This window comes from Cyphomyrmex costatus, unplaced genomic scaffold (assembly GCF_001594065.2).
Source record: "Cyphomyrmex costatus isolate MS0001 unplaced genomic scaffold, Ccosl1.0 scaffold408, whole genome shotgun sequence".
NCBI lineage: Eukaryota > Metazoa > Arthropoda > Insecta > Hymenoptera > Formicidae > Cyphomyrmex > Cyphomyrmex costatus.
In genome coordinates this window covers 139,051-163,652 of record NW_017278296.1, presented here as the reverse complement: position 1 = coordinate 163,652, position 24,602 = coordinate 139,051, and the positions used below count along the sequence as shown (strand labels likewise).

The window sequence follows — 24,602 nt, the reverse complement described above, 5'->3', positions numbered from 1 at the left end:
TTAAAGGAACATCTTCCGGGACGTCGTCGACGCCGTGACGAAACGAGAGCCCCACATTTACCGTTAAAAAAATGCAATCTATTTAAGAGGGGAAGAATCACAATCGACAATGCGATTCTTAATCCCCTGATTTGATTGTACAAATATTTCTATTTATCAGACTTGCAGAAGTGATATTTGCCTAAAGTCTTCGTTCGTTCGTTCGTTCCTTCGTTCTTTCTATCCATTACTGTGTGATGTCAAGCTCCCCCTCTCTCTCCCTCTGAGAAATGAAATAAACGGTCAATGGAAATCAAATCTGAGAACATGACGACAATTTTGAATTTTGACACGCTCGTGTTATCCTTATATTACCATCAATATAAGTTTAACGACTTAAAACCAATGCAAAAACAACAGATATACAATGCACAAGCACATTGTAATAATAATAAAAAGACAAATGAGACTTAACGTAAAAACATGACTCACATTCAAATGTTTGTAATAGCCTCAACAGTTTCACCAGGGGAAAAACACAAACGAAACATACATATAATATAGTAAAACTAGTAACTACTTCACTACTCTAAGATAGCGAGAAAATCCTAAGACATGCGATATCAACGGAATATCGTTTTTGCTTCTCTTTTTACTCTTTTTTTTTTCGCTTGTTTTTCCAAAGTGCTTTCCAAAATTTATTCTCAGAAGTTGCGCCGAGTACGTGCAGTTTCTAAAGATTTTTTCCTTTTTAATCTTTTTTTTTTTTTCTTTCTAAATCTCGAGTTTTGTAACTTCTGTGTATTTTTGCTGTGAATGTCTTGTGATTTTTACGCTTTTCGTTAACAATTAATTCAATATCGTCTCTCCTGCTATGTTTACTGATTTCCTCCTCCCTTTCACCGTTCCTATGTAGCTGGAGAATATTTCAAAATAAAGCAGATGAAGAATGTTCTGCTTTTCAACTTTTACGTGTAATTCACAATTTTCAATCCTGGAGCCGTTAAGTTCGCTACTCGATCCAACATTACAATACAATATTACGCTATTACGACACATAATTTCCATTAAGCTCGTATGTGCCATCGTTACGTCGACGTTGTTTCTCATTGCATTCACACTCACGTGAAATACCGATTTCCTCGATGGATCTCGTCTCTTAACTCCACAGATCAAAATTGATCTCTCAGACAACAGTTAAAGATTAAAATCATTATTAACTAGAATTATCAATTACACGACCATTAGTATGTCTTATACAGTAATAAATTACCATCGTGCTATTTTTACTCCACCGTTGACACACGTTGTCTTGTTTTATTACTAGATGTTACGATGTTATCTTTACCTTAACTTAATAACGAGTATTAGTGGCATCTGCTTTTGTTTCGAAGAAGAAGTCGAGTAAATTTATTTTTCTTTTTTTTTACCTTTTACCTTAATCGTTAATGCTGTATGAAACTCCAGGGTCTCGTCCAAAGTCCCAGAGTCATTTCTTCATCATGCTCTTAATGATGCCGTTTTTTCTTGAAACCTGCAACGTGAATTCTCGACTTTAGTATATTTTTTTATCGACACAATTTGCGTGGTGCTGAAATAAAGATCTCTTACTCTTTTTAGCCTTGCCCTTCCTTTGAGCTTTTCTCTTCTTGGCGGTCTTGGTGGATGACTCCCCGAAAGTAGTGATCTCGTCGCCGAGAGTGCCCAGAGTCGTCATCTGGCGACGTCTGTGCTTCTCCTGCTTGGTGACGGGCAAACGTGTCATATAATTCTCTTCATATTCGATCTTTCGCTTGTCTTCGCGCACTAGAATCGCTCGCTTCTCGCCCAGACCCTGACTGTCCTCCACAGGTGCATCCAGATACTCTTCTTTCAGTTCCCGCAGCACCGTATTCGACACAGCACGTCTACGAGCTCTTTCGCCGGCCTTGCGAATCTTCTCCGCCATTGTTTCGTCGCCATCTGGAGAAATTACGAGATTCGAGGATGAATGAGCAAACCAGAAAAGCAACTTAAAACAATTTAAGCAACCCATGAAATTGGATGCTTAAATTATTAATATATTCCATGTCTTCTTATGCTGGATTTTCCTTTCAGGCCATTCAATTATTTTAACAATGAAAAGAAATGTAGTTCTCATTTTTTTATATACATGAATGCATAACAATGATGATGTCTTAAGCCTTCTACTTTATAATTCTTGTTAATTATTAGTAAAGTACACATTATTTAATGAATACAACAAACACAAACTATGGGAGCTTTCCAGCAAAGATCATAAACTGACAATGACCTTCTATTTTTCCAAAAATATCAAATCACTTAAAATTGAATCAGAAACAAAATAAAATATGTAAAATTGCATTGCCATTATATGGAAAATGTTAACAAATTAAATATCATTTCTATATGATGTATAAAGCTAAAAATTTTCTCTAAGTTCAGAACTAACCATAATGCATTGCAGCGAGTTTTGGCGGCACGTAAACGTTAGATTTCCTGGACTGTTGCGTTGATTTGACATCGTCCTCATCTTCCTCCTGATCGCTATCCGAGTCTTCGCTGTCAAGCTTGGCAACCAGTGCATCAGGATTCGCTCTGTAGTTACTGGGATCGTTGCTGTTGATGGTGCCTGTTACTGCCGTCTTGACGAGCTTATCTATTTGGTATTTAAGCTTGTGATCTATTGGTCGGATTTTCTCTAGGACAGTCCTAATCTCTATCAGACGGTCGATCGATGGGTCACCCTCAATGCGCTCGCCGGAACATTTTCTCAGGACGACATAGGTCAGGTTGATAAGATATGAGAGCAGCATGTGGTACTTCATTTCTAGGAAGCTGAGGCCTTTGTCTGTTGAGATTTCGCCATTCTTCACGCGTACCAGCATGTTGTCAACAAGCTGATTTACTTGGAGGACATTGGCATTCATTTCTCCCAGCAGGCGGAACGCCTGTGGGAGATCCCTCTGCTCCATCTCATCGATAGCCTGCAAAAGCAGTAAAAAACTATTAAGAACACTTTCTAGCAAGAGACAAACGACACAGTGCAACACAGAGTGCTTTTCATTTGATAATAAAAGATGATACAGATATCATTCTATCCTTTTGATATTCAACACAAGTAATAAAAATAAAACAAAATTAGCATTAACTTGTATTATCAAATAGAAAGTACTTGTAGTGAATTATTATGTTCTTGTTTATCAATGTTAAATGAATCCTCCATAACAGAGAAAGATCTCCAGGAGACATTTTAAAAACATCTACAGAATATTCTAAGAATATCTCTGATATCCTAAAGACATATAACTTTTGGATATTCTAAAGTAAACTGTATTATCAATGAATATTCTAAGCGTTCTTTTATATCCTTTAAATATCCTAAGGATATTTCCATAAAAAACAGACCTTCAAGAAATATCTTATGCAAATACAGAAATCCAGAAGCTATTTCTAGCCTGTTCTCTAAATGTCCTAAGGATGTTTCCAGAATGTCTCTAAAATTTGCTGTGTGGATCTTTATGTTGCTTAAATATTCTAAGAAGGTTCTTATGACTTTTGAATAATTTTACAAAGACATCCCTTTAAACAATCTAAGGATATTCTTATATCTTCTGAATTTCCAGAACGACGCTCGAATAAAACATGCTGCATAAGACAAAATAATTCACTATTACAATATGTCATCTGCACCTCTTACTGGAAACCACCCTAAAAAAAAAAGTAATAATTAATTCCCGAGTCTTACGATCATCGTCGCGACTCCCGATGCGATCGCGGAAGAATCAGAGCGAGTCACGTCGTTTATTTACGTTCGCGAACACTTTCCCGCGCGCATAGGTTAAGCAGAGGCACGAAACCGCCGGGACGTTCTTCTCGCGAAACGCCCACGCGAGCGGCGAGTCTCCGCGCGGAACGCGGCGGTCCCGTGCGGGCGAGCGCGGCGGGCAACGCGTACGTTCCAGCGATCGCGACGTTTCATTCAAAAAGGAAGAAAGGAACGGTGGTCACACGGCGTGTCCCATGCGTGGAAATGCACTCGGCGGGCAATTTCGGCGGTAATTACGTCGAGAAACTCGTCCCGGGTCGCTACGGTGACCCGGGAAAAATGTCCGCCCGGGACCGAAGGCACGGGGGAAAAAAGCGCAATAATCTGCTGCCATCTTTCCTATTTACTAATGGATGACAGCGGAGGGAAAAAAAAAAACAATCAAAAATTCCCGTCGGCGACACGGCGAGAAAAACGCAGCGGATCTCGCGCGGCCCGGTCGCATCGCGCGGCGAAAACGCGCGGACGACACGCCACTCACCTGCACCATGCTTCCGCGTGAAAAATCAGCCGGACAGACGCATATCCAAACAACGTAACTTGTAATTAAACGAGTCCCCACGTGGGACGATATTTTCCTTTTCGGGGGTATATTTTTTCGGCACAGGAAAAGTCTGGTCAACTGAGCGACTGTCGCGAGTGTCCCTAGGACGTAACGAGGACGGATTTCTCGGTGCGACTTTCTCGCACGAACGACACCACGGAATTTTTCCGCGTCCGGAGCACGGCGAACGTTAACGTTCCCCGCGCGAGAGAATTGCGTGGATATTGCGTTCCGAGTCTCAACGAGGCGATACTTCCGGTTGTACGACGAGAGGTAGTAGCGGCGCCATCTTCGAAACGTAATCGCGCGTCCTTGGGACGAAGATGAGATTGTTAATCGATGGTACAAATCGACGGAAATTTTGCCATTTGCGACGCGTACGACGAGGCTGTGGAAATCGTCGGTTATCTCTGTGCGTCTATATTGCATTCAATCGATTTCCTGACTGAGTTTGTTTTTTTTTTTTCCTTTGCCTTTTTTTCTTTCGTCCCTCTAAACGACGCGTCGTCGTTCTCGTAGAGATGGCGCCCGGGTGTTTATAATATTGCCATGTTGGCACTACTTACTCCTGCTCGTGTCATTTCTGCCAACTGCATTCTATAAAGCCACTGGGCACTGGCATGGCGGAGAGAACTTCAGAGACGGTCTTTTCAGGCTTTTCGTTTTGTGGGAATGAGGTGCATTCACATGCATCCGTCAAGCAGCGGAAGCAGCAACCAATCAGCGAGACGATATAGCCAATGGCGAAGAAAATATTTTTCACGCCGCTGCTCACATCGCTTTGCTGATTGGTTGCTGCTTCCGCTGCTTAAACGCTTGAAGTTGACTTTTCATCTTTGAGCTGATTTTTCATGTGCAGCACGCTACGGCAGCAAAATGTCATGTGATACAAATTTTCGAGAACTGATTGGAAGTGCGTCATTTCACAAAAGAGATTTTTAACCAGTAATAACATTTCGCTGTTGCAGCGTACTGCGCATGAAAAGTCAGCCTGACGGTTGCAATCGACCATGATTGTTGATTAATTTCTTACTGCACGACATGCGACAACAGTCAACAGCTCCTGACCTATTGTAAAATAGGCTAAGGGCCAATTTCACCAACGTCGGTTAAGCTAACCGACGGTTAATTCCAATGGAATTATCCAATCGCATTTGTCTTTGACCAGAATGAACCAATCACGGTTGACACTTTAATCGTCGGTTAGCTTAACCGATGTTGGTGAAATTGGCCCTAAGCGACCGAAATCGTTGACCAGAACCAAGACTAGAACCTCAAAATTCGTGGACATTAACCGACGGGATTGTGGACATTGGCTACGTAGTTCAATGTCTTCGGCTTGTGGACATAGAGGCGCTTCAAAATAAAGTAACAGCTAAATTCCGGATAATCGGGCATGGCTTTTCAAGCTTCTCTCTGCTCCGCCGCAGCTAGGTCAGCGCGCGGGCGCACACGCAGTAGCAACTTTACTGTGGATGGATCGCTGAGGCAGATGTGGGGGTGTGGGGCTGGCACTGCTGAGTGCTGACAGTAGAGTAAAGGAGTTGGTGTTGTTTGTGGTGGCGGCAGCGGCTTAGATCGAGGGCGAGAGACACTACGAGTGACACCGTGGCGCGCACCCTTGCCAAAAGAGTCGTAGTAATCGCGTAGAATGGTAGGTGTGACCTAATTCACTCGTAATCCATCCCTCGGAGAATCTACGTGGCCGAGCATGACATGACATGGCCTCGCCGTGGCTGTCGTTTCTTCTGCGCGTTTACTCGCTAATGAATCTCTCTCAGAACTAGAATGACAGCTCGCGGCGTCGATCACTTCTTGCTAATCGACGCTCGTCATGCGTTCCTTCCCCGCAATTTTTCCGCGCAACACGTATAACTTCGATATTTCATTCCACTGTAAATGTTTACAGTATCGCGATTACTTGCCATTGGATCTTTATAGGTCCGTTGTAAACCTGACCGTAAAAACGATAATTTGACATCTCGTTAATATTTTTTTTCTACTTATAAAGGACTTTTATAAGCTTGTTCTTTTTAGCTGAATTTCTTACACGGTTTATCTTTCTGCTTTTTTTCTCTCTGTTGAAGAAAACAAGAGAAAGGTGAACCTGCAAGACATTCAGCTAAAAAAAATGGGCTTTATTATTATACATTGGTTGCATAAGCTTTTATTTAATACTATTTTATTATTATTATATTGATGAGACAGTTTTTCTTAAGAATAATTTTTTTCATTTTCTACACATTCCTAGTTTAATCAGATTTAATATCTTGTAATGTTATTGCCTGTTATTTTTGTGCTAATTAATAACATCTTTTAATACAGGGAAGATTACAAAAGAATGGTGCCGTGCTAGTGATAATGTGCCTCCTGATAGAGACAAATGGCTTCTATGTACCTGGAGTTGCTCCAGTGGAGTTCAAGAAAGGCCAGAAGATAGACGTTAAAGCAGTCAAGATGACTAGCACTCATACACAATTGCCATACGAATATTATTCCCTTCCGTTTTGTTTACCCAAGAATGGTACCTTCATTTATAAATCTGAGAATTTAGGAGAGGTGTTGCGTGGTGACAGGTGAGATTTTCCAAAAGAAAACATTTAATTTAAAAAGAAAACTGTTATCATAATTATTTTATGTAACATAATTATATTCCAGTGAGAAATGACAATGAAATAGATGTCAATTTGATGTTGATTTGATGATTTCAATGTTAAATCGACATCAATTTAATGTCGATTCCATTGTCATTTCTCGCTGAGATGTAATATATATTATATATAATTTTATGTTTTATTATATTTGGAAAAAGTTAATGATTTCAATTTTTTAACAATTTTATGACTACATGGAAAATGTATGGATCCTAACATAGTAACTACCTCACTTTCTTATATATGTTTAATAAGCACTAAAAAAGATCTAGATAAAACGTTTATGACACAATTTGTCTGTGACATTTTTAAAAAAGATGGTGAATAGTTAAAATTCATTGAAGTTAAAAATAGAATTAAAAATAAGAAAACTGATATGTAACTTTGTATAAAACTAAAAAAAATAATACTGAATTTAAAGCCGGTATTTATAATCAGTTCCTATTATTAAAATTTATTTTAAATTTCTTTGAGATTTGTGACATCTTAAAATTGTACCTAAAACAGTGTAGATATAAGAATCAACTATGAATACCAATTTATGTAGATAATTAAAAATAAAAAGGTATAAAAAAATTAATAATTTAAGATATATTGAATTGGATCTCAAATGTGGTAATGACGAGCCTGTTAAAGTGAAAATATAGTTTTAATAGTTATCTTTGTTTTTCAGAATAGTGAATACTCCATATGAAGTTGTAATGGCAGAAGATATCATCTGCAGATTACTGTGCCACGAACCATCCAAGTTGATGACTTGGAACGAAGCTAATTCCCAGCACGTTATCCAGATGATTCAGCATGAATATTTCGTACACTTGTTAGAATCTTATTATTATACGTAAAGCTGAGATCACAGGATGCTCGATTCTTGAATAATAAACATGCATGTTTCTATGCTTGCTTTGAGTGTGTTTGGACAGACGCCTATTTTATTGATAAATGATAAAGATAGAATATGACAAAAGTAGCGGTAATATACTGAGAAAAAAATTTACTAAATTTTAATAAATATTTCTTTGAATAGTCGAAATATTTACTAAATGTAAACACATATTTATTAGATACAAGAAGCATTAGTTTGGTTTAACTATCATTTTTTTTATTTAAGGTTTATGACTACGATAAAATTTTCAAAAAATTGAAGAAAGAATTTTGCTTTTTCAGTGTTTTGTCATCACAAAAATAAGTAGCAATTGAATTTTTATAACGAAAAATTTTTTTTAACTAAATTAGTGCATATATCATAAGAAACGCTATAGTGCCGCCAAGTGTTTTGGAGCGCGTCGCATCGCGTGCTTAGACGTTTCAGTTCTCCAAGTAAAAGAACACTTACCATCGAATGCTAGCTTCAAAAAAAGAGATGTACTTGATGCTAGTATTCCTTAGAAACACAACACTAGAGTGTAACATCAGTATAACTTCAACGGTGTTTCTAAGGAATACTAGCATCAAGTAGTACAACTCTTTTTTTGAACCTAGCACTGTTGAAACTTCGCTGTTTAAAACGTTTTTTAAATCGGCTTGACAAATAATTTCAATAATTTTTTTTTATTCAAAGAATTATTATTAAAATTACTATTTAAAGAAATATTTATTAAACTTTAATAAATTTTTTTCTCAGTGTAGTATCCCTTTAAACATACATAGAAATAAATATAAATAATATGAACATAAACAACATAGTAATAATAAACACAAATTACGTATACTGCGCTTAATGCATAGACAAATTCTAGTATATCAGAGCAGGCAGCGTGCATGCTTATCGTTCAAGAAATCGAGTATCGATGTGATTCCATCTTAACAAGAAAATGCATTGCGTCGTCTACATTCTAGATTTTTTCAGATTAATAGATAATCTACCAGCGGCTACTAAAACGAAGCACAAAGAAACTAATAACGTGGTAGTTTATCAAGGATATCGCTTAGGCGGAACTATGAATGATCAAGTGTACATCAACAATTATCTTAAGCTAAAATTAAGCTATCACAAACACGGCGAGTTAGTATCTATTCCGTACATATTTACAAGAGAGTTTACAGAATTGAGGAAAGCCTATAATAAAAACGATTATTTTATTTACAGAAACGAGTTTAGAGTAGTCGGATTCGAAGTGGAAGCTCGATCTATTGACACATCTCAGTTAACATTCGACGGGAATACTTGTATTTTACCGAGCGAGGCGAGTCCGCAGTTTGTCAATCCGAAGGGCACAAGCCTTCTCTTTCTATACTCGGTGGAGTGGAAACAATCAGATATCAGCTGGGCGAGTAGATGGGACGTGTATCTTGGCATGAGCGATGTAGAAATTCACTGGTTCTCGATTATCAATTCTCTTATGGTCGTCTTCTTTTTATCGGGTGAGAATTTTGATTGTGATGTTTATCATTGTGTTCTAAATTCACTACCAGCATTGAAAATCTAATTTACTGTAAGCGACTACAATTGAAAAAAAAAAATTAGACATTTCTGCCGGGATTTGAATCGTGGCCTAGAGTTCCCAAGAGCTTTTTCAATAAGCTCTTCCTAATATTTTCTTTTTTTCCCCTTCTTATCATCCTCTGTTCTCAGTATGTTTTCCTTCTTGACATTACGTTATCTGACTTCGTCGAAATCAGCTGTTCTTGCAAATTTGCTTCAAAAATTTAAAAACCACTTATGCTACTACGATGTGGATTACTATCTCTGCGTTTTTCTCTCTTTTTATTAATGGACTCTCAACTTTTATATTGATAAGGTACATTATTATATTTATATATATCGTTAACTTGCATGTACTTAATATTAATTTCTTTTATTAACGGTCACTTTTTAGAATATTACACACTTTCATACTACCTTGATTTGTCTACGACTAATTTATTCTGGTTTAATCGACTCGCAGCATTACATGAAGAATGCGAAAAATATATCTATAATATACTCACTGTAACATTGAGAATGACACCGATCGGCGTCGAATCGTATGTTCTTCGTAATTATTATCGTTTTCATGATTTAAATTAAAATTCTTTGTTACATTATTGGCTCTTTGCCCTCTATATTATTTTCTAATAAGAGACTAGGGTTGGAAAAAATCCGGACTTTTTAAAAAAAAAAGCTCATCTAATTGGGTACTATTGGGGTTTTTTTCTTGGGGAGGGGAGTTGGATTTTTAAAATAAAATTGAGTTTACGTTGTATTTATCATTATTTAATTATGTATTCAAATAAAATTAATTATAAAAAATTTTGTAAATTATATAGTGATAAATTTATCAAATATAAAAATCCATTTTTATAGTGAAATTAAAGAAATAATGACACTATATATCATAAAATATATATATATTAACATTTATATGAATAATTTACCGCTTAATGCCTAAACAAATTTTTGTTAAAAGAAAATTTGGTATTAAATTGTATAATCTTTAATACAATTTCAATAAAATTCAAAAATATCCACAAATTTCGAATTTTGTTAAGCGAGTAAAACCCAGAAAAACACAGAAGTTTTTTTGGAGTAGGTAAAATAATGCCAACCCTGTAAGAGACACAGATGACACAGAACAACATAGTGAATTATTATATGTCTATTGTGTCTACTACACATATTTTACATAGCTAGAATATTGCATATGGCTAAAATCGCAATGTAATTGCGATATTCGTAAATATTCAGAAATACGCCTGCAAGTTTGTATAGAATAAGTTCTTAGAAAAAAGGTACAATAAAAATTTTTTAGGATATCTCACTCAATCTGCATGAAAATGTATTGTTATTTATCAGGCGCTTGGGGGGCTATAAATATATAAATAATAAAATAGAATATATAAATATGTAATTGAAAAATATCAATAATTTTGCTGTATTTTACATAATTAAAAATGTTAATTTCTGAATATGTATTTGTTGCAGGAATTCTTACGATGATCATGGTAAGGACGCTCAGAAGGGATATAGCTCGTTACAATGCGGGCGAGAGTGACAGTCTGGGAGGTCTGGATGAATCCATCGAGGAGTCAGGCTGGAAATTGGTCCATGGAGATGTATTTCGACCACCCAGCAACTCACGCTTATTCGCCGCCGTGATCGGCAGCGGCATCCAGATATTTTTCATGGCTTTGATTACGATATGTAGGAATATATTGAATCTTATCAATGCAACGTAGAGTATAGCGAGTATATGTTTATTTACATCTATCTGTATCTCTGCAGTCTTTGCGATGCTGGGAATGTTGTCGCCGGCGAGTCGAGGAGCTTTGGGAACCTGTGCGATATTTTTGTATGTGTTCTCCGGTTTAATTGCCGGTTACTTCTCGGCCCGATTGTACAAAACTATGCGGGGTCGAGAATGGAGAAAAGCCGCTTTATTGGTAAAAATATAGACTATATCTATTTAATAAGACCTGAATTATATGCACTTCTATCAGTGTAGATTAACTTTAATCTCTCTTTAGTTTTAGAGATTAAAATTAAGTCTTAATATTGGTAGAAACGGACATTAGTCGTATAACGCAAATATATTTTTCTACACAATTAACATATCTATATTTTCCCCCAATTTATTAACGAAATTTATTAATAATAGTATATCCTAGTTTCTAACGTATAAGTATTGCAGACAGCGACGTTTTATCCGGGTATAGTCTTCACGACGTGTTTCTTCCTAAATTTCTTCATATGGGGAAAACACAGTTCCGGTGCGGTGCCCTTCACCACGATGGTAGCTTTGCTGTGCCTCTGGTTTGGCATCTCGCTACCTCTTGTCTATCTTGGTTACTTTTTCGGCTATCGTAAGCAGCCCTTTACGCATCCAGTTAGAACGAATCAAATTCCCAGACAAGTTCCTGACCAGCTATGGTATATGAATCCAATATTGTGGTAAGTCCGGGAAGATAATTTAATCGATTTTTCTATTACTTCACGTTATTAATAATAGAAATAATCACTGAAGTATTTTTATATTAAATATTCTGTGTGCACTCCTGTTCGCGACTTTAATGTAAATTGTAAGTTGATCTCTTTCTTCGATTAATCATAAAAACTTTGGTCGCTTTTACCGTCTAAATATATTTGTACATTTATATATTAGCTTCTTTAAAATTAATATAATATATAATTAACAGAATAATTTTCTGTTATTAAATATTAATAAAGGAAATATTGCTTGTAGCACTCTAATGGCTGGAATCTTACCATTCGGCGCGGTATTCATAGAGCTCTTCTTCATCCTAACTGCGCTCTGGGAAAATCAGTTTTACTATCTTTTCGGATTTCTATTCCTTGTTTTCTGTATCCTTATAATTTCGTGCTCGCAGATATCAATAGTCATGGTCTACTTCCAGTTATGTGGCGAAGTAAGTATAATGAGAAAATTACAAAAAAAATCTCTTTGATTTAATATTCAACGTGATTTAATTTCTTTTTTCGTAAGAATTATTTTTAATTTAGACTTTGAACTTAGATTTGCTATGTTCTATTCTTTACAGTTTAGACTTAAATATATCTCTTACTTTTCTTGATTCGTAAAATTTCTATTTCTTTGTACATGAGATATATATATATATATATGAAAAATATAGATATGTTCTTATTTTCATGCTGTGATGTCTTAATTCCAGGATTACAGGTGGTGGTGGCGCAGCTTTATCGTGAGCGGTGGATCCGCAGTATACGTGCTGGCGTATTCTGTTTTCTATTTCGTCACCAAACTAAAGATCACCGAGTTAGTGCCGACTCTGATGTATTTCGGTTACACCGCGCTTATGGTCCTCACATTCTGGCTATTAACCGGCACGATCGGTTTCTTCGCCGCATACGCCTTCATCAGGAAGATATACGCGGCCGTTAAGATAGACTAGTCAAATCATTAGTAGAGTAATGCGAGCGAATAAATTTAGACTTTTAATTTAACCGAGCGAGAAAGAGGAGAGACAGAGAGCGAGTGAAGAGAAGGAGTGACAAAGAAGCAAAGAGCTAATATTTCGTATTGTGTAGAACGATAAGTGAAATGAATATCTCAATGGATGCATTTCATCTTCCACGAAATTTTGAAACTGCGACCGTTGCACAGAATTTTGTGATTAACGTGTACGAATTTGATTATATTGACATTAAGGTTTCTATTTGTTTATTCTGTTGCATCTGTTATAATGAGTGCAAGCTCCACGTTCGTCGCCCAGGATTTGCAGAACCATCGCGAATATGAAAATTAAAAATAACAGGAAAAAAATGAATATTGAAAGCACATTTTCAAGATAGCATATTTTGTTTTCCTCTTATTTTTTTTCATTCATTTTTCTTTAAACTAAATATTCAGCGAAGAGAAAAAGATTAAAAATCTTTGTTTTAAGAGAAAACTAACTTCGCAATTTTTTTTATAGGAAAAAGATCAACTTTTTATACTTGTAAATGTGTATATAAAATACGCGTATGAGGAAGGCACAAATGCGGAGCTTCAGTGTAATAATATCAGTGTATAGTAATAAATTTATTTTATTTATATAATTTTTAGGTTTTTTCCGTAAGTACTTATGATTTGACACAAACACACACGAGAGAAAATAATCGATCTGATCCACAAATGTTGGCTATATCAATAATGATCCTTGTCGAAAAACAAGAAACTATAAAAATATTCAAGTAATGTGATATTAGTAACAGTCAATGTGCGAAAGTATTATATAGCCGATAAAATGAGCCAGTCTAAAGAGTTATCGTTTTATTTATGTAAGAACACAACATACAATTTCGCAACTGTCAATCGATCATTATTATAATAACAAGCGCAGTATATTATTAATAATAATATAATTTGTAATATTTACATTTTCAGTACAAGTACATATTTTCATTCTTCAACTTTTGGATGTCGTTATCGTAAACTGCAGCGCGCCCAGTTCCGCTGAGACTCGACTTGTCATTTCTTTTATGGTACACTTACGTCGATACTTATATATAAAATCCTTTTATAAATGTGTCTCGAGTTCTCCGTAATAGAATTCTATGTACATCGAGATATTGACATCGTTACAATTAACAATATATCACAAAGTGTTTTATACTATTATTGTTGTAAATAATACGTGATGGCTAGCGTGTACGAAAAATGTATACAGATATGTCCTAATTTTGACAATTGTATCCTCCAGAATTTGCATTGTATACAGAGTGTCTCGTTAATATTTCAGAGAGTGAAAGAAGATGAAATTTTGAACTAAAAGTTCCTTCACAAGTTTTGGTTCAGACCATTATTTACCAAGTTATTGACGATTAAAGTTGATCAATCAGAGAGCACGAGTATGCAGGAGCGTAGCATGCCATGGGACTTCTCGCACTTGCTATACATTCTCCCGATTAAAAATTTATTCTAATTTTTCATATTAAATAATAAATAAATCAATAAAAGGGTGGATATATAAATAAATAAATAAAATAAAATAAAATCTATAATATAAAATAAAATATATTTATCCAACACAAAATAAATATCTATCTAAAATGAAATAAAATAAAGTAAAATAAATAAAAATAAATAAATCAAATCTAATATAAAATAAAATACCTCTCTAAAATAAAATAAGGTAAATAAATTCTATTTAAAATGAAATATTTATCGTAAACGATTTACTTATTTAATTGTTTTATTTAAAAGTAATCATTATTTACAAAAAATTTTGGTAAATGCCAAAAAAATACATTTTTTATTTTTTAGGCGTTTTTTAGATCTAAAAAAAGACTGATTATTATTCAATAGAGCCTTGAAAAAAAAATCGGTCTCTGAAATATTGATGAAAAGATACGGGACACTCTGTATAAAATTATTATACGTTCATTCGCGTACGAACGTATTGTAATAGTTAGTCAAGGCATCTTCTCAAACGCGAGTATGCGTGCCGTCTTGGCCTGAGTTTTATAATCAAATATATCAGTATGCATAGGAGACTACATGTATAAATAACAATCACAGTAGATTCCACGGGCATGTAGCACTTGGAGACGGAATAATTGCTGGGAGTGAAAGTACCCTGAAACAGAAATAATTCATGGATATATTGTGTTCCAATGGATTAGGGATAACTAATTCATCGAAAGAAAGCCATAATGATAAAAAATATAAAGAATTCCGTTAATTAATATAAAAAATTCAGTTAAGCTCTTCTGAAAATTCCTATCTAATACCAGAATCATTAAATAGTTATTTAAATAATTCCATACCTGGAAGTCAGATAATAAAAAGTTTGAGGAATATTATTTATCATCAAAATATTATTTTTGACAATAATAAATAATACTTCTTAAATTATAACGATATTTTTGTATCCCTTCATTTTTATTTCTTTACTTTTTATAGCTGAAGTTATAATATTCTCAAAAATGAAGAATTGATTGTTGATTAAGAAAATCTCAAAGTTAAGTTTTACCATTAGGAGAGATGGGTTAACTTTATTGCGCCAGCTGAAAGATGAGATTGTGAATTCCAGAATGTCATCCCGATGTATCCTTCTGCAGCCGTGATGAGTGTGGCCAGCGACGATCAGTCGCGGATTCAATATATCTAGAAGCTACAAAAATCGAGTTTCACCTTAATGTCGAAATACGTGGTTGTGCTATTTAATGAAGTTATCAAATGTACCTGCTCCGAAGCTTCTTTCGACAAGCATTCCCAACGTTCTCGGAACTTGATGGCCTTCAACTCATCGGGAGCCTGATCCAATTCGTTGCAGATCTCATCTGATTCTCGATACATCGGATAATGCTAGAGAAGAGACGATAGTTCTGTTAATTTTTCAAATGGAATTTTTTCTCAAGTACAGATTTCTATCATAATAAGAGCTCTCTAATAGATGCCTATTGAGTATCAAAAATTTAATTATGATATTATTTCAGTAGTTTAAGTCCGAAAAAATTGCGGCGCGCAGTGAATACAACAACAAATATGGTATATATGCATGTACATATATAGTATATATTAATTTACATTGAATTAGTTAAGCATTAAAAGATCCAGCTTCGACTGTTACTCCAGGATTTCCTATTTTCTATTTGTTACGTTTTTCTTAGGTAACTTTAAAAGTTAAGTCTTGCGATTCTTCGGAATTGCTAGTTCCCATACTATTTGTGAAAATATTTTATTTACGAATCAGGAAGACTGACTTGCAGTAATATAGGCCTGCTGTATCTGGAAATCGCGCTGACATTATGACAATCGTTGCCGATTCTTCTCGCACATTTTAGATCCTCTGCAATATAATACACACATAGACCTGTATTCAGAACGCGTTTTTATTGATAAAAGCGTGCTTTTATCTCTGAAATTCTATAATATGTGTAACATTGTTGTAAGCACGTTCTAAATACGGGCCACAAAGTTTAATAATTAATCAGTTACGGAAAGGCATAATACACTCAGAGAAGACATTGAACCGTATTCATTTACATCTCGTTTTTATCGATAAATGTGCGTATTTATTTTTGAGATTCTATAATATATACAGCACAGATTATATGCCAAATTTATTAATAAAGTGAAATATGAATACGGACCATAGTGGTAATAACTCGCAAGTGTGTGTTTTATATATAGAATTTATCTGTATAGTTGAAGCTATTTTATCATTATTGCATATAGAAAACATTACATTAATTCTACATAAAAAGAAAACTTGTATTGTTGTCACCTTTGTGATTGTTACCACTATGTTTTCCTCTGAGTGCAGTATAAGAACGCACGGATGATAGCTCACTGGCTATTTTATTCACTGCGATTTCGGTCGGTCGACACAGGAAACAACCGTCCCCTTCTAATGCCATGCTGTTGATCAGCACGAAATGATTGTCTCTTAGACTCAACCGTCGCACGTTCAGACTTTTCATGCCGTTAATAAAACGCTGATTGCGGTACGGCGTAATTGCTGAAAGCATATTCCAGGAGTTCAGCCAGAAATATGTTGTCAAAATATATGTTTGTATCAGGATTTGAAAAATCATTGAGGGGTTTTTTGTAAAAGAGTTTTTAGGGTTTTATTAGGTTTTATGCATTTTTATTCTTTAAAGTCCAATATTAATGGTTAGCAAAACTTACTATTCAATATAATATAATAGATAATTATATTATATCAATTAATTTCAACCTAATTAATTTAATTTAATTTATTAATTAATGTAATATACACGCACATATACCTGTATAAAAAGCATTATAATTTCTATGTCAACCCGATCAGTCTTTGAGCCTGATCACTGATTTATTTAATTTAGTTTTTGACAAAAAATAATTCCATCACGTGTGATGTTTATATTCAATGGTTCATATTCAATTTAAATACAAAAAATTGTACTGGATTTGTTATTGTACAAGACAGATTAAAGATATATTCTTTGCCATACCATAATGAAATCCCATATCATGGTTTCCAGCGACGACATAGATACGCGTGTCTTTAGGCACGTAGAATAGGGAATGGAATCTCTTTATGTAGTATTCGAACTCTGCGGAGCCGCACCATTTGCCCTCGTCAAAAACATCTCCTGAATATTACGAGATAATGAAATAGCAAGTCTTTAAACTGTATCAGAGATCGAGATTAGATTGGAATTTAATTAGAAGAAAAAAAAACCAATATCTAATTTAGTGAACTTTTGTCAAATTCCAACCAATAATATATTAAAGCATTACTCACCTAATACAAAAACTACATCCATTCGGTGTAATGTCATCATTGTTTGGAATGCTCTGTACATCTGCCATTCTCTAAAGTAACATATATCAGTTTTTGCAGTAGATATCCAAAAATGCATTATATAAAAAAATCTTTAATATTTAATATCATGGTGTCCATTGAAATCTGGCTAGTAAATTCAAGCATCCAAAGATATTCAAGGATCACTGGATGCCATGAATATGTGAGACCTGTTCTCTTTAGCTGAACTTTTTGCATGGTTCATCATTTCTCTTTTTTCCAACATGGAGAGAAAAAGAGGAAAGATAAACCAAGAAGTTTAGCTAAAACAAACAGGCCTATAGTTGAAATTAAAGACTTAGACGTACAAACCTTCGTAGTTTATCAAACCAGTGGCCTTGTTTGGAACCTAATAAATGGGTATCCGCTATAAACATAGCTTTGACAGGTTTGTCTGATGCTTCTCTATGTAAAGCAGGATTTTCTTTCCGAGGGTCCAGAGTGGGCCATTCGCACTAAAAATCAAAGCAATTTCAAAGTTTTCACCAAGAATAGAAATTCGTTGTTCCTAAGCAGGATATATTTTTGCATAACACAGAAACATCATGATAACTCACCTGTATAAGCACCACGTAATATATGAGATATTCGCAGAACAACAATACAAATGCTAAAGCTAAACCCACATTGAGAAGTACTCTGAAACGCAGCATATTTGAAACTCCTCAAAACTTATACATTTTTTTAAATACAATTTTTTATTTTATATTTATAGTTCTGACAATGTCATTTCTTGACTGCTGTGCAGTGTGTAAATCATATATGTAATTAACATAAAACTACTGTATTGTTGATCATTGCTGATGGATTTCAAAAGTTGCAGAAAACATTAAGTTAATCGAAATCAATTATGGAGATCAATGGAGATACTGCAGACTGCAGACCAGTGCAGACATCAACCTCTCACTTTTTCTAGCACATGCGTACAACATTTATCATTTTATAGTTAAGCCGTATTTTCTCTGTCTCGCTTTCTCGGATCATACAAGATATAATATTACGTATATTGATTATTTTTTTATTTTTGCACTAAAATTTTCTTTTCCGCTTTCGCCAAATTTCAAACACATTTATATCTATTTCATTTTAAATATAGAAAATGGATACTAATTTAGTTACAAAAGTAAACCTGATGTAAACAATACAGAGAATATCTAACCTAACCTAAATATGACCTAACATAACCTTAAATTTGATGTTAGGTGCATTCGGCACTCGAGCAGTTTTTCCTTGTTTGACATTTGATAAACAGGATGGAACTGGATGGAACTCATGGAACGATTCCACGAGCGTTGTAAGCGTTAAATGGAACGCAGTCCGAGTTATTTACAAACAGATTGACATGTAATCAAAATGCTTTTATTTGAAAAGTGGTATTTATAAGACAATTGTATCCTATATTTTCTGTTTCAACGGGGTACATGAAAATGTTTTATAATTTTATATTTCATAAAAGTATACAAGTGTTTTGTATTTTGTACTTCAAACATTAAGCTTGATAATTAATTTTATTATTTAAATTACGAAATATATAAATTTTTTAATCTTTCAATTTTAAATACTATAAATACATAAGCTCAGCTCTAAAATAGATTTATAAGCCTTAAGCCATAAGAAACAGACGAATAACAGTTAATTATTCTCCTCGCGTTCGACTGCAATTTCTTACGGATTAAGACTTAAAACACTTATTGTAGATCCAGACTAATACTTTCATGTTGTGTGTAATACAAAATATACTTTTATCGCAAAAATTGTGCTTTAAATAAAAGTATTTCAAATACATATCTAGGCCTATTCACAAATTTAATAATATAATTATTCATGTGTTTCATTGATAATTACAAAAATTTTTATAAAAATTTATCCAAATTTAATTATTAAATTTTTTTTTAATGTCTTTCTTTTCCTTCTTAGAGTTGGTCTTACTTTAGAGATGCATCTGAAATCTAAAATATATATAGAATTCATCATCAATATGATATGTTTTCCTTATCTTTTTAGTGTTCATATACGTTGTATCAAATATAAACATAATAGAAGAATGCTGGCGAAAGAATTAGATTTCAATTTATTTAATATACATATAAATATGCTTATACTTAAACGTTTCTCACTTACAATTGTCAAAAATATATCTTCCATTTTACGATATCAAACGCCTCGCGTACATTCCGCATAAATTCTAAGATTCAACACGGTATAAAATGCACAGTATATAAAATACAATCAGTCTCATGCGATACAATAAGTGTCTAAATTAACATCATGCTAACGTTAAAATCTATCTCTTAAAAGAATGATGTATAGAAAAGTGATGATTTGACAACAATATAAAAGTCAATTGGTAATAACCAAGACACGTTAAAGTATACACAAAATATAAAGGCGCTACAAAATAAATTAAGAAAACAATGTAACATTAAATTTCCCTAATGATTCTACAAGCAACTTGCGTCGTTAATTATATCAGCCATCATCTGCTTGTCCTGCAAGGCTGTGTCCAACTCTTCTTGATCCCATTGTAGGTTTACTTTGCACAAACGTGGCTCTTTCTTGCCGACAACTCGCAAAATACCCTTGGTTTCTATGAGGAAACACATGTTTACAAAATCAGAATTGTGGACAGCGGATATGTTACGCTTCTTGCAAACCTTTCTGTACACTTCGTACAACTGTAAAGAATAAAACGTTGTTTGAAAAAATGTCATATGACATGTATGAAAAATTTATTATATATTTACAAGTATAAATTTAACTAAAATTTAATGAATACAATTAATTTTACATTTAAATATAATTAATACAATAATTTTATATTTAAATATTTATCAATCTAATAAATTATATCTTTTTTAGTTAAACACTGAATATTGATGTAAAAATACTTTATTTTTGGTTAAAAAAAAAAGGCGTAACTAATTTACCTCAGCAGAGCTTTGATATATTATAAATTTAATTTATATTATCATAAAAATTTAATTTATATTTAAATATTTGATTGTAACTATGTATAATGCATGATTTTAATGAACTTACTCTTCCGATAGTGATTTCTTTATTCTTTCCTTTATTAAGGATAAGTAATAAAGAGCAAATTAACAACTTTTGTTGAAGAGGAAATGTATCCTGTTCTTTATTGAGATTCTGTATGCCTCCATAAACTCCATTTAAAACTGTCACCACTTCCTTCAAGTCAACCGGCTTCTCCACTGTCTCTGTTTCCTTCTTTGAGGGCGATACATTTGTATCTAGATTAAAAATAGAAAATTAAATTTTCTACATTATTTATGTTAATTACCAATTATCCCATTCTTAGTCATATAATTTTCATTAATAAACATAATAATTTTTTTATTAATATTACATTCTAATATCGGGTCACATAAACATTAATTACCATTATCGTTCGTCGGACGTAGCACATCTGCTACTTGAGGCAACGAAGCTAATTCGATCACCCTCCTGCTGATATCTAAGGCTTTCCTGATATCCCCACAAATTGCAGCTACCTTACCCGCTAGAAATTGTATCGCGGCCGGAGTAAAAACGTTGGTCGCGTTTGCCTCATTCAGTCTCGCAGATATTATATTAAATATCTGTTGTTTGGAATAAGGGGCAAAGTTCATTAACACCGGCTTTAATTCGCATCTGGTCTCCAGTCTAGGTAGTATTCTGTCAGTCAGATCCAGAGAGTTGGAGATTCCGATGAGGATCAGCTTCGAATTCGGTTTGGAAGGCCACTCAAATATGGAATACAGTACAGACTGCTTTTGGCTCTCCAACTGATCTATCTCGTCCAATACCAAGAGTATCATCTTATGTTTGGATGCTAAATACTTTTCTATAAGAGTTTTTCCTGTCCTTGCCGTGCCGGATAAGGACAGTTCCATAATTATCTTGGTATAAATGGCAATCGCGGATTTCATGCTGGTACAATTAATGTAAACCATTTTAAATTTCGATTTTATATTCGGCTGTTGCATGATCTTGAACAGACACGCGGTTTTGCCAGTGCCCGGAGGGCCAGAAATGTACAAAGAACCTGATGTTTCTTGATCTAAATGTTCAAGAAGATATTTCTGCAGCTTAGTTATTTCCTCTTCTCTTCCAGGTAAGTTGTCGGTTATGGAACCGTGCAATGATTTACGCGCGTTCTGGTACTTGTTAGATCTTACTGGCTTAGAAATGAACTCGCCCTCTTCTTTGGAGAGACAAGAGTTAAATAATTGCTTGGGAGTTAATTTGCCTTCTTTCTTTGGAGACAGAACTAATCTATTGAAAAGAGTGGAGGGCGTCAAGGAAGACTCCAGCTTTTCCTTTCTCTGCTTTGGTGGACTAGGAGTGTGTTGTTCTGGAATAAGACATAATTCATAATTTGACAACAACCTTATGTAAAATACTAATACCTAGTATAAATATAATTATAATGTATATAAAGCAAAATTAAATTGCATAATTATCACAATAAACAAGAAAGTCACAATTGTAAAATAGTCTATCTACAAAATAAATTCTTAATTATTACTTTTAATCCAGAGCTGATGTGAGTTTAAACCTACTAAGCAATGATCATTTAAATAACAAAGATTCTGATGACTAAAAATAATTCAGACATCATTTTTACTAATAATTTCTGTTATCAGAAATCAAAATTACTCTTTCTCTGTAAAATAACGTTAATGTTTGTTCTTTCTTTGTTATGCTTTAAATACTAGGAAAGATAGAACAATGTTTAAATTTCCTAAAAAAGAAAACAGTCTTTGGAATCAGCTCTGGAAGGCTAAATAAAATAAGAAATAATATCTCCTGTGTAAATTTACCATTCAAGTTGTCACACTTTCGTCGCCTTGGTGTATGGCCTGCATTCTCAATCTTTCTTTCCCTTGTTACCTTCTGCTTCTCCTTTGTATTCTCAATATCTGAATCAGACTCAGATTCACTGCTGGTCAAAGTAACAATCTTCTTCACGGTTGGGACATACCTTGACGATATGTCCTTTGCCGTCGCGTTAGTGAAATCCTCTTTTATTTCCTTCTTGTGACCGTAAAAACTACATTTCTTTTTTACTGGAAAAGAAATGGTAGTCTGCTTGCTCGACATCGTTTTCACCACAACCGGCAGAAATGAACGCAATACAAATCTTTCTTTTTTCTAGATCGATACCCTGACTCTAAAAAGATACACGGCATAGTTATATGTATGGTACTTCTTAGTAGACATATAATTTTTGTAATAAAATTAAATATTGTTCTCATTTTGAATTCAGTCAACTCCACAGATAGTTTGCAACAGAGGTGCAGATTCTTTGAGATTTATACAAATTTATACACACCCTTTTGGAATTTTCTGCCCTTCGTGACGACGTTCACGTGGAATTCGAGAACGATTTCGACTCGGTCGCGCGTGTCACTGCTATGCTACGTTGAAGTTACCAAAAGTTCCCGAAATATTCGTTAATCAATCGTTGAAAGATTTAGGCCTCCTTACACGGTCAATAATACTGAGTCAGTATTACTGATAGTATACATTAGTTTTTGTAATCTTATACGATCAGGTATTATTGATAATATTTCACTTCAGTTTGACGTGATTTGACGTATATTATTATCTATGACGACATGGATCTTAAGGAAAAAGCATGTATTTAAGTACAAATCATCGTCAATATTCTACGTCAATCCATTAACCACACACAATCAATAATATTGTCAATATTCGTTGATACTGACAGTATTACTGACCGTGTACAGAGTCCTTTTGCCAACGTCAGCGATTAACACATTTAATGAACGATTGTCCGCCGATTCGCGACGAAATACGTTTCTCACCGAGCAACAAATAAATTCCGCGCACCTCAGCTGCGACTGCAGTTTTGGCGGGATGGACTTTAAACGGGCGGGAAAACAACAGGTGCGGAACAGCGGAATGCGCCGCCTGTCGCCCCTTGTCGGTCCGGAACGGACGTTCCGAACGGCGGAACATGAAGAAAGTGGGATACGCAAGAGAAATAAATAGAATAACAATTTTACTATTAATCATAAATTATCATTTATCACTTCTAATATTTTACACGCATTCTACTCTTAATATATTATACATTTTATAAAATACTGGAAATTCTAAACTAGGATTATTGAAATTCTAGAATTTTTTTTTGACAAATATTTACAAGTCAGTTCCGACGAGTACCACCCAACCGTTACGGACACGTTTTGGTTCGGGTGCTTTCCATTGTATATTTTTGAAAGTCTTACCGACTTCGACTGTGCATCGCACCACACAGATGCGTGTCCGCGGATGAGCTCGTCTCGATCTCGATTGTTCGTCATTTTGCACCTTTTGACGACTAGGGCTCTCATGACGCGCGTTATTGCGACGTGACGACGCCGTAGATGCAGGCGCCCGGAGACCGGTCGAGCCATTTTCGCGGGCATTGCATCAAATATGAAGAAAAGAAGCGGATATTCGTGTGCGATATATATAGATTAGTATTCAAATTGTCCACACTCAACATCATGGCCGACCATTTCTCTTCAGATCAAAGGTGCCGACACAGAGTCGACCTATACTGTATATGTACTTATACTGTGCTTGTAAGATATCTTATAAGAAAAAATTATGAATAATGTCGACATTTGACTTTTCTGCATATTTGTGTTGCATAAATAATAACAAAGTTAATAAAATAAATACTGCCTTTATTTCTTAAGTAATACATGAATAAAAAATTGTCTGCTTGCATAATAATAATCTGAAAATAAAGACAAATATATAAGTAGTAACATGATTCGCGAGCTATGAGTTCTATTATTTCAAATATTGTACAATTACGTGATAGTTAAATAGTATCATTAAACTTAAA

At 34.4% G+C, this 24,602-nt stretch overlaps 4 protein-coding genes across 4 annotated transcripts; 1 reads left to right on the top strand and 3 right to left on the bottom strand.

Annotated features, from left to right (window-relative positions):
* Nucleotides 1-736: 736 nt before the first annotated feature.
* LOC108777090 (neuroguidin) lies at nucleotides 737-3,799 on the bottom strand. The gene is made up of 4 exons (XM_018543889.1): nucleotides 3,728-3,799; nucleotides 2,432-2,966; nucleotides 1,591-1,941; nucleotides 737-1,513 (listed from the first exon to the last, which is right to left on the bottom strand). Exons 1-4 carry the CDS (start codon nucleotides 3,731-3,733, stop codon nucleotides 1,488-1,490), a joined length of 918 nt encoding a protein of 305 aa, XP_018399391.1. The 5' UTR covers nucleotides 3,734-3,799; the 3' UTR covers nucleotides 737-1,487.
* A 2,140-nt stretch (nucleotides 3,800-5,939) lies between these two features.
* Nucleotides 5,940-14,365, top strand: TM9SF4 (transmembrane 9 superfamily protein member 4). The gene is made up of 10 exons (XM_018543888.1): nucleotides 5,940-6,006; nucleotides 6,678-6,928; nucleotides 7,680-7,826; nucleotides 8,856-9,011; nucleotides 9,096-9,370; nucleotides 10,911-11,129; nucleotides 11,211-11,368; nucleotides 11,617-11,876; nucleotides 12,169-12,352; nucleotides 12,617-14,365. The coding sequence occupies exons 1-10, from the start codon at nucleotides 6,004-6,006 to the stop codon at nucleotides 12,854-12,856; spliced, it is 1,893 nt and encodes a 630-aa protein (XP_018399390.1). The 5' UTR covers nucleotides 5,940-6,003; the 3' UTR covers nucleotides 12,857-14,365.
* Nucleotides 14,366-14,743: 378 nt separating this feature from the next.
* On the bottom strand, nucleotides 14,744-18,390 carry PGAP5 (Per1-like protein PGAP5). Its single transcript, XM_018543903.1, has 9 exons — nucleotides 18,295-18,390; nucleotides 18,050-18,192; nucleotides 17,678-17,748; nucleotides 17,385-17,525; nucleotides 16,742-16,909; nucleotides 16,152-16,237; nucleotides 15,631-15,753; nucleotides 15,419-15,559; nucleotides 14,744-15,022 (listed from the first exon to the last, which is right to left on the bottom strand). Exons 1-9 carry the CDS (start codon nucleotides 18,388-18,390, stop codon nucleotides 14,855-14,857), a joined length of 1,137 nt encoding a protein of 378 aa, XP_018399405.1. The 3' UTR covers nucleotides 14,744-14,854.
* A 1,740-nt stretch (nucleotides 18,391-20,130) lies between these two features.
* Cdc6 (Cell division cycle 6) lies at nucleotides 20,131-23,407 on the bottom strand. Its single transcript, XM_018543901.1, has 5 exons — nucleotides 23,073-23,407; nucleotides 22,561-22,910; nucleotides 21,138-22,091; nucleotides 20,777-20,988; nucleotides 20,131-20,412 (listed from the first exon to the last, which is right to left on the bottom strand). The coding sequence occupies exons 2-5, from the start codon at nucleotides 22,838-22,840 to the stop codon at nucleotides 20,179-20,181; spliced, it is 1,680 nt and encodes a 559-aa protein (XP_018399403.1). The 5' UTR covers nucleotides 22,841-22,910; nucleotides 23,073-23,407; the 3' UTR covers nucleotides 20,131-20,178.
* Nucleotides 23,408-24,602: the final 1,195 nt, after the last annotated feature.